The sequence below is a fragment of the Perissodus microlepis genome, chromosome 15, assembly GCF_051167445.1.
Source record: "Perissodus microlepis isolate ML-2025 ecotype Zambia chromosome 15, ASM5116744v1, whole genome shotgun sequence".
Lineage (NCBI taxonomy): Eukaryota > Metazoa > Chordata > Actinopteri > Cichliformes > Cichlidae > Perissodus > Perissodus microlepis.
In genome coordinates, this window is record NC_140475.1 from 7,532,170 (window position 1) to 7,542,526 (window position 10,357).

The 10,357-nt window shown below is 41.5% G+C and overlaps 1 protein-coding gene across 3 annotated transcripts in view; it reads right to left on the bottom strand.

The window, feature by feature from the left end:
• itsn2a (intersectin 2a) overlaps positions 1–9,977 on the bottom strand; it is a 44,804-nt gene extending 34,827 nt beyond the window's left edge. For all 3 annotated transcript variants that reach the window (XM_084952499.1, XM_084952498.1, XM_084952497.1), the window contains exons 1-2: positions 9,849–9,977; positions 729–800 (exon numbers count right to left, since the gene is read on the bottom strand). In XM_084952499.1, coding sequence (XP_084808625.1) covers positions 729–735 — 7 coding nt within the window. In that variant the 5' untranslated portion in view covers positions 736–800; positions 9,849–9,977. The remainder of the gene's footprint in view (positions 1–728; positions 801–9,848) is intronic.
• Positions 9,978–10,357: the final 380 nt, after the last annotated feature.

Here is a 10,357-nt window from a genome sequence, read left to right on the forward strand (position 1 = left end):
TCCTCCACAGAGAATGAAGTCCCAGTCCCTTTGTATCTGGTCAAGTTTCTGGATCGCTACTCCAACTGTGCATGCGTCTTAGTCCACGGAAATCGCTTCTTTGAAACTGATGGGGTTTATAAAGATACAAAAGTCAAAGTCAGAATCAAAGCAAGACAGCAGAGTTAGTCTGGAGCGCTAAACAGGCTGCTGCTGCTGAAATGCCTGTTTTGGTTTGACATGCAACTACAGTGCATATATTAATGAAAGACAATCCTGCCATATTGCTTTAGACCGACCCTCTTTCCAGCAGGGGTTTGTACAAGCTACAGCTCAATAACTTCCCCCCCAAAAAGTAGGATTAAAGATGGTTTTACTTAAAGCCTGAGCCTTGTCTCTGTTTGCAGATCAATATCCCATTGACATGATTTCACACCTCACACGTTACAGTCAAAACAAGCAGTCACTCGTAGCAAAAAAAAAAGGAGTTCAAGCTGACCAAAGCACAAAGCAGATGCACTCGAATGTTCGGTCTTGGCAGGAGGACGGCCAGAGGGAGAGATTAAAGTTTAGAAATGAGGCATAACACAAACAGCCGCTTATTGGTCACAGACCTTTTTCTGCCCTTTAAAGTAAATTCCAGCCCTCATTATTGTCTCAGCAGAACCCCAGATCTGCCCAGCATAGACAGAGATGTTATGAGCTCAAACACATGTCCAATAAAGACAAAAAAACCAAAGTGTTCTTACCATTCATGGTTGCAGGTGGAAAGCACGGGCAGAGAGGGAAGTCCTCTACTCAGCTGGCAAGCCCTCAGACATCTGCAGAGAAAGAGCGAGAGAGAGAGAGAGAGAGAGAGATGTGAGTGTGTTATGTGTGCATTTGAGTGTGTGTGTGTGTGTCACGAAGCAAGGGGGGTATAAGTGAGGAATGCAAGAAATACAAGTGTGAATGGGGAAGACGGCAGAAATGATACACATCCATGCAGGAGCAAAAAAAAAAAAAAAAAAAAAAGGGAAAAAAATCAGCTCCTTGTTAACAAAGCAAGGAAAACAGAGTGAGTGGCCAACATGGTGAGGGATGACAGAGGAGGGGAAGAGGCAGAGGAGGGGAAACGAAAAGGATGGGGACCAAATAACAGAGAAGGCCTACAGACAATGCCAGCACGGAGCAGTACACAAGAAGAGGACAGACAGCTGAAGAATAGAACAGGGGGAAGAAATGATAGTGGTCTGGGAGAAAGGCTGCTTTTATTACTGCCTGCTCTGAGATTACAGATGGTGGCCGTAGTTTGGAAATCTTGATGTATCAGCTTGTTTATTTTGTCCGTGACATTTTGCTTTCTATGTATCTCGTTTGTATACAATGTAATAATAGAAATTTCTGGACCTTAATAAGGCGTATGGATGCTCTTAGACAAATATTTGTGTTTTACTGAGACAAATATAGATATATGACCCTAATAAAGCAAGTACAGTTTAAAAACAATAAGAATTTATCACTGTTTTGGGTGCAGTCAGCATCTAAAGTGGTATGCCAACAGGGAGCCTGGCCCATCTGATGAGATTAATTGTTGGATCTTTGGCATAGTCCCAGGAGCAGATAAGCCCATGCAGGTAACATGGAAAACTAGCTTTATGTGTAAGTGGTTTGATCCACTCATAAACACTGTTTGTGTAAGGCATGTTTGGAGGACTAAAAGTTAGGCTTTCAAGTAGGGCTGTTCGATGTAACGATATATATCGGATGACGATATGAAAACTGTTTACGGCAATATTTTTTCATTGTTTTGATGGTCACTGCAGAATTTATTTCTTAAAGTTCGTGGGCGATCGTGGCTCAAGAGTTGGGAGTTCGCCTTGTAATCGGAAGGTTGCCGGTTCAAGCCCCGGCTCCGACAGTCTCGATCGTTGTGTCCTTGGGAAAGACACTTGACCTGTTGCCTACTGGTGGTGGTCAGAGGGCCCGATGGCGCCAGTGTCCGGCAGCCTCGCCTCTGTCAGTGCGCCCCAGGGTGGCGCCCCAGGGTGGCGCACTGACAGAGGTGTAGCTTGCCATCACCAGTGTGTGAATGTGTGTGTGAATGGGTGGATGACTGGATGTGTAAAGCGCTTTGGGGTCCTTAGGGACTAGTAAAGCGCTATACAAATACAGGCCATTTACCATTTAAAGTTCTCTCTTTCTCTTATATTTAATATAACCACACTACAAACGAACAAGCGACTGTTTTTATGCGACGGTAAAACCATCGCGTGGTTTATTTTCCACATAAACCTTTCACAATAAAGCTGAAGATCCTGTTGAGCTTTTTTCAAAATAAACTGAATCACGTGAAATAGTATGCACAGTGTTTACGGATGAGAAGCTAAAAAGAGCCGTCAGGTGCTAAAAAATAAACCTTAGAACAGGCCAAAAAAAAATTGCGGCCGTTTCAACTTACCGTATGTCTAAAAATGTATAGTTTCATGCATCGGTCAATCACTCGACTCCAGGTACAGGACGCCCAGCTGAAAACACTTCACACAAGTCGAGTTGCCCGAGATTCACAGAATTTACAGACAATGTAGAATTTTTGTGATATATATCGTTGTCGGGACGATAAATGTGTTATATCGGGATATGAGATTTTGGTCATATCGCACAGCCTACTTTCAAGCCTATGAAACCAGCTGCTAAGAATGGTGATGTTAGCATCACGCTCTGGGGCTATTTTGCTGCCACTGCTACTGGGACAATGCACAAATTTGATGAAATAATGAAGAAGGAGGACTACGTCCAGATTCTTCAACTTCACCTGAAATCAACAGCTGGATAGTTGAAACTTGGACACGACTGGGTGGTCCAACAGGAACCCAAACACAAATCAAATCTGGTTTTGGGATAGATAAAGCAGACTAACATCAAGCTTCTGGAATAACAGTCTGACAGCCCCGACCCCACCATATTGAAGGTTTTTATACTATACTTCAAAAGCCCCAAATTACCACGACATTCAAGCTTATTTTGCATATAAACCACACCTATAGGTAGCAACTCTTTCAATCTTGTTGTTAAGATTCTGTTAGCCGCTCCACTTCACTCCATCCATTTCCTCCTTATTTCCTCTCATTTCTCTTTGCGTGCCTATAGCTAACAGGCAGTGTTTCTCCTCATCACTTGTGATTCTTGCCAGGTCTAAGCAATCTCCTTTTTTGCTTTCACTAAGTCCTTCCATCACAACTTTTTCCTCACTTCACCCCTCACTCTGTCTTTTTTTATTTCAACTCCTCTATTTCTTATTCATCATTCATTGAAACGTATCTCTTATGATTCCCACATAGTTTCTTTCCACTCCTACTCCCCTTCCATTCTTATTACACTGTTGCTCCATCATTTGCTTCCCTGTTTTTGTGTGAATTCCTGGAGGGGAGACTGTGGCTATCTTGTAGTATAAATCACTGTCTGTACATGCCGGCACTGCCAATTACTTAAGAGCAATGAACAGCCCACTGAGGCTTATGCTTCGGTATATTTCGAGTGTCTGCGCCAGCGGCTCCGTGCAAACTCGCGCATATACAACATAGGCAACAAATAATTCACGCGCACTAGCAAACAATACAGTGTGTGTGTGTGTGTGCGCGTGTTAGTCCCCATAGGGAAATAGTTCCTCTGCATTTAACCCATTCACCCAGTGAAGCAGTGGGCAGCCACCAATGCAGCGCCCGGGGAGCAGTGTGTAGGGACGGTACCTTGCTCAGGGGTACCTCAGGGTAGCCGTTCAGTGGAGTCGAACCCCCGACCTTCTGATCATGGGGCCGCCACTCTACCTACTGAGCTATCCCTGCCCTGACATTTATGAACTAAATTCCCAATTTTATGAAAAAAAATACCAACTAAAATAGAAACACAGGAAGCAGTTACAGGAAAACAATTGTTTTATAGTGAATGGAGGCTGGCACAAACTGGCTTCTGGGGATGAGCAATGATATAGATTTTAGGGAGTAAAATAATGGGGCTAATCTTCAGCAATGGATTTCACAAACTAGCTCCTTACAGCATGTTAAACAGTACAGTCAGAGTACGATCATCTTTTTCTGCATTACACTCTGCAATAGAATGGTCTTCGCATCAGCGCATTTCAGATAACATATACACATCAATATTTGTCAGTTCTATCAAAAGCAGAAATATCGAATTAACAAAAGAATTCATATTCATGTATCAATGCAGAAGTAATTTTTTGTCATTTATTTGTATGCTTGTAAGTTTTCTACAAGGGCATTTAATTAAATATCTGGATGCAATGCAAAAAATGTCTTACAGTTAGATCTATAACTAAAAGTCAGACTCAATGTTATCGTCAGTTTTGCAATATGTACAGGACTAACACAGAATCGAAATCCCATAGTGTACAAGAGAGCTATGGAACTATGAGAAACAGATAAATATGAAGCATGCAAGATTGTGTCGAAATATTATTAAAGCTATACACATTACTGTAGTTCTTTGTATAAAAATATGCGAGTATACATGTATTATGCACATTACTGCCATCTATGTACATTGTGCAAAATAAGGGACCATATCAATATGAGACTGAATGTGTATTTTACATCAAACAAACAATATGTAATTTCAGCTTTAATTAAAGCGTATTGCAAGCGTATTGCATTAGCTATTTAAGAATTACAGCCATTTTTATACACATTTCTCTGAGCCTTAACAGTAATTGGATAAATCGATAGGTAGATCTGGAGTTGATTCCAATTGCTGAACTTGTATTTGGTAACCATTCAGTAAAAGTATGAATATGAGGTCCAGAGAGGCATCAGTGCAAGTGAGGGAGGCTATCATTAGGCTGGAAAACCAGAGACAGATAGCAAGAATCAACAATCTGGTACATTCTTAAATAGAATGAATGCACTGGTTAGCTCAGCAACACCAAAATGCCTGAAATACCACAGAATTATTTCCATGGTTCTCAACAGCTTCACAACAACTTACAGTACCAATGCAAGAACACTCTCAGGGAGGCACAAACTCCATGAACAACCCAAGTGTTTCTCACAGCAAAGAAAAAGGATATTCTTCAATGGTCACTCAGTCAACACAACAAGGCATACTCTTTAGTTACTGAAGTTGAAGCTGAATACAGAGGCCGACAAACAAGCAGCAACTGAAGGTGGCTCCAGTAAAGGCCTGATAAAGTATCTTAAAGGACCACACACAGCATTTGGTGATGCCCGTGGGTTTTAGACTTCAGACAGTTATTAACTGCTAAATATTCTCCAGCAATCCCCATATTTAAAATTATTTTAGTTGGACCAATTTCTTTTGAGTCTCTAAAAATGGGGGACCGTGCTTTTGCTAAATCCATTAAAGATAAAAGTCTGCACTTTAATCAAATGTTGATTGTTTGACTTAAAATCCAGTGTGGTGGTATACAGATGCAAAATTGCAACAAAGAATATGTGTCATTGTCCAAAAACATATGGACCTGACTGCAGCTTGTTCCACAAGCCTGAACATGACAACCCACGGGTTGTGTGGGAAGTTTTATTTAACAAAAAAAAAAAACAAAAAAAAAAAACGAGATATAGTCTAGATATTATATTCTGGCACAAACTGCCTGTACATAGAAGATGCAGCTCGCCTTTACAGCAACACATTGCGATTAAGCTTGAAGAAACACATTGTGCTGTACTTGCATGCCTCTTTTCAGTTCAGTGACTTTCTGGAGCCTCTGTTCCCTATCTATGACTCATCTTTGCTGGTGTGTGGATTCAAGCATCAAAATGATGATGCAAATTATGTTCTTTGGAAAAAAAGAAAGAAAAAAAAGAAAAGAAAGCAAATACATGGACCTCTCTTTACACCCAGTAAAGATTTACAGTGCTCAGTCTCCCACTTCACTTGAAATGATCTCACTTTTCCTTGTTTTTGCCATCTGTTGAAACTGTGTGGCTAACTCATCACCGTGTACTAAAACCTCATCAGTGTCTCACCCGAGATGAGGTCCTATAAGTAATGAAATATTCTTTTAACACATATATACACAGAAAGTTGGCAGTTTCCTCATCTATGTGTATGTGTCTCTGTGTGTGAGTACATGTGCACTAGTGGAAAAAGTAATGTCTTCAAAGTATTCTATGCAATCTTCTAAGAAAAACTAAGTATCCCTCATGATTAGGGATGCCATAGTGATCTGGTGCTTAGCACTGTTATTTTCATATGCAGTCTGGTTGCTGCCTTTCTGTGTGGAGTTTATTCTATCCAGGTACTCTGGCATCCTCCCCAGTCCCATACACAGGGTTAGAGTAATTAGTGAATCTAAATTGGCCACGGGTGTGAATGGTTGTCTTTCTCCATATTTAAGCCCTGTGACAGAATGGTGACCTATCCAGGGTGTCCCCTTCCTCTCTCCCTATGACAGCTAACATAGACTCCCCTAACACATTCTAAGGATCTTTGAATAACTCATTTGTTTATTCACAGCACCTTTAATGTCCCACTACAGCATTTGAACCAGGTTGAGTTCTGGACTGGGCCACGACTGTCCATCGCAACACCTTGAATCTTTTCTTTTCAGCCGCTCTGCTGTAGATTTGCTGCTGTGCTTGGGATCACTGTCCTGCTACATTAGTCAAAATTCAGCTGTCAGACAGATGGACTCCCATTTGACTCTAGAATACTTTGGTATACAGAGGAGTTCATGGTTAACTCAGTGACTGCAAGGTACCCAGGACCTGTGGCTACAAAATAAGCCCAAATCATCACCCCTGCACCACCATGCTCGACCATTGGTATGAGAGGTTTGTGCTGATATGCTGTGTTTGGTTTTCTCCAAACATGGTGCAGTGCATTATGGCCAAACATCTCCACTTTGGTCTTGTCTGTCCAAGGAACATTGTTCCAGAAGTCTTGTCTAGTCTAAGCAATACTGCCATATTCCTTTTAGAGACTTTCTCCAGGCAACACCTCCAAAAAAAATCCATACTTCTAGAGTCTTTTTCTAACTGTACTCTCACAAACGTTAACACCTAACATGCTAACTGCGGCCTGTATGGTCTGAGATGATGTGTCACTGTGTTAACAAACAACTGAACTGCCAAAACGTCTGCCTCAGAGGTGCTCACACTTGATGATCATCAGTTAATCAAGTGCATTGGATTAGCACCACCTAGCTGCTTCTTACCCGCTTAAATGCTCTTAAAGGATGTACTTAGATTTTCCCAGGACTGCACAGAGTCCTGCGCAAACTTTCTTTTTCACATGGCTCTATGCTATTTGCGTGTACCTAACACTTCCATGTGCAAACATGTATAGGCCTTTAGCAGAGTTTCATCCACTCTTATACACAACCCTGTACCCTGAGGTGTACCTGGTGTCAAATATAACAATATCTCCCATTGGCTAGGTTAGAAAGAGACTCCACTGTTTAAACAGGACATGCTATATCCTGGATGACAACGGCACTGAATCAACAAAAGAGGAAAGAGGACACCCTCTACATCAACAGTGACTGTACCTGCACAGGTTCACAACAAAATGGTACACTGATTGAAGTCCCTTGGATGTCTGAAAATAACTTTAAAATGTCATTATGCGTCTTTGATTTGATTTACCTTGCAGCTCGGCCCCTGCTGGTATGGCAGATGTAGTGGAGAGAAACACAGTCATCTCACAATGCTACTTTAAATCATGCCAGATCCCCAAATGAACTTTTGGACACGAAATACTACAAAAATAATCATAACGGAAAATAAACCATTAAAAATTTGAGCATAGAACAAATTACTTTGCAGCGCAAGTTTAGTTCTAGTTTTGGCGTCTTTAAGAAGCAAATGAAGAACAAATGGCACACACTATTTTCATACTTACACAGGTTGATGTTGCAAAGCCAGCAGTCAAAGGAAAGTGTGTACCGCTAGCCTTGATGTTACGCTGATGTTTAAAAATAACATTGCATTAAACATTTTGAAAGTTTCTAATATGAGGAATAAGTCATAAATCCTTTAAGGGCCAGCAGTGCTGAGGAACAAAATGAATCAAAGAACCTTTGACTCTGCCCAGCATGCTGATTGACACCTGTGTGCACCACACTGGACCGGTCTGACGTGAATATCAATGTTTCGGCCTGTGTGCGCGGAGTGTGTCCAACACACCCTCCTCACACAGAGGGGGACCCTGTTCTAGCGGACACAGCCCAGGAAGCTTTGCGAAGCCTGAGGAAGAAAGAAGCCTGTGTGCATGCGTGTGTCCTGTGTGCATGTGCTGGTATTTTCCTCCTATTCACAAGAGAGCAGACGCACACAAGCGCACACATGCCACACACCTTCCCCCCAGTGTGCTGCAGGTGAAAATTGGGGACGCTTCCGACAGAAGAATCATTCTAATCCTTTTGGTACGTTTATGGGTCAGCTCAATGAAATGATTCACCTTATTTTTTTCTTTAACTTCCTGCACACTCCCCCCACCCCCGACAGTGAAAAACACACACTCAGCAGCACCTCCAACCTCACCTTCTTCCCCACATACTTAAGACACAATAATAATAATAATGCCAAATTAACCTCAACACAGCATCCATGCCACTGTAACTGCTATATGAGAATGGACTCTGAAGCACATCAGGTTCCTCTTTCACCACACCAGTGAACACGCTGGTGTATTGTACACTTATGTGAACGTGTGGATATTACGCAACGCTTTGAGTCTCGGCAGGTGGATATGCAACACTCCCTTCTGGGATAAAGCACAGATGTCACAGAAATTGCAGTCACATGGACTTTGCCACTTCAGCAAAGAAAGTCTCCTCGTTCTGTTTTCACTGAGGGCAGCAGAACACACACATAAACACACGCACACATAAAGCAATCTCTATAATTAGTCTTTGCTGCAGTGATTCAACACATACGTGCATAAACATCCAAAGCTGCCCCAGTCATCTCATATATAAGAATGGAAATTCCCACCTTTGCTCAACTATTAAACAGCTGATGACACTTTTTTATATCAGGAAAAATAAAGATAACAGACGCATTTGACGGGCTTCGAACCGGAGGCCCTCCTCGTGTTATATTTTCCATCTTTTAACGGAGGAAGCGCCAAATGTAAGTCACCTTTTAGGGAAATTGCTGGGCCTAAGAAGGTGAGCACAGACACCCAGCAGACCGTTAAAGTGACTTTGAGAAATATCACATAGATTTTCTCCCTCAGGTTAAACACAGCAGTGATTTTCAGCGTGTTTAATAGTCACGGGGAAGCATGTCATTTCCTTTAATTAGTACCTGAGGGAACACAGGAATAACCTAACACAGGAATAAAAACAATATGCCATTCCCTGCTTGTTGTTGTTGCACATAGTATATATATTATTAGACAGTATATATCTAATAATATACATAGATAATTATATTATCTTGGAAAAAAGACTAGTAATTTAAAGCCTAAATCTATTTTGACTGCTTTAAAAAATAAATTTCTCTTTAAATCCAGGTTAGTTTTCCTTTTCCTCTTCTCTGCCTTATTCAAATAAGCAAAATTAATGAGTAAACAGTGAAAAGATCTGAAGAACCAGTTTTCAGCCATACGGGGTGCTCTTCATCCATAACGCAGACAAAAGACTAGCACTAGTGGCTCAGAGACAGGTTTGAGAGCTCCACATATTTTCAGGATGAAACATTAACAATGGGCTGTACTGCAGGTAGACAAACCTCGTTGTTAATACGCTGCACTGCCTCGCCTTTTTAAATGCTGGGTTTAATAAAGCAGGACATCCCACTTACCTTGAAAGAACAGGTAGAGGGGAAGAAAATCTTCAGCGACAGTATCCAGCAAGTCATGCATTTTGTTCGGTATAAGCGTGGTAATGATTTCTATTCTTTTACCTGTTGCGGTAGAATAGCGGTGCTGATCGGCATCCAGGCTGACGATCCAGCTAATGAAGAGGGGAGGATCGATCCAGCAGCCGGGCGGGTGTGGACTGGAAATGGGCGTCTTCAGTTCCAAGAGTCAAGCTACGCGGAAGTGCGCGGAAGACTTCCGGCTTTGTCTTTCAAAGATAAAACTCAAAAGGGAACGAACTACTGTTCAACTCCTTCAGATGTACAGTGCTCTGAAAAAGTTTTAAGTATATTTTTCTAGGAGAATGTGAAAGAAGTAGAGAGATTTATGAAAACGTACATAGACACATAGAAAAAGAGAGGCAAAAACCACCTTAATGACCACCTTCTATTGACATATTCTATATTCTTCAGCCCTCTCTCAGGCAAGCCTTCTTGTCATTTCTTTAATAATAATTATCCAGGCTTATTGAAGAACATTCATAGCTCTTTCTTTGGATTTTGGCTTTCTTTTCTTCCATTCTCCATCAATATGACCCCACATTGCTTCAGTA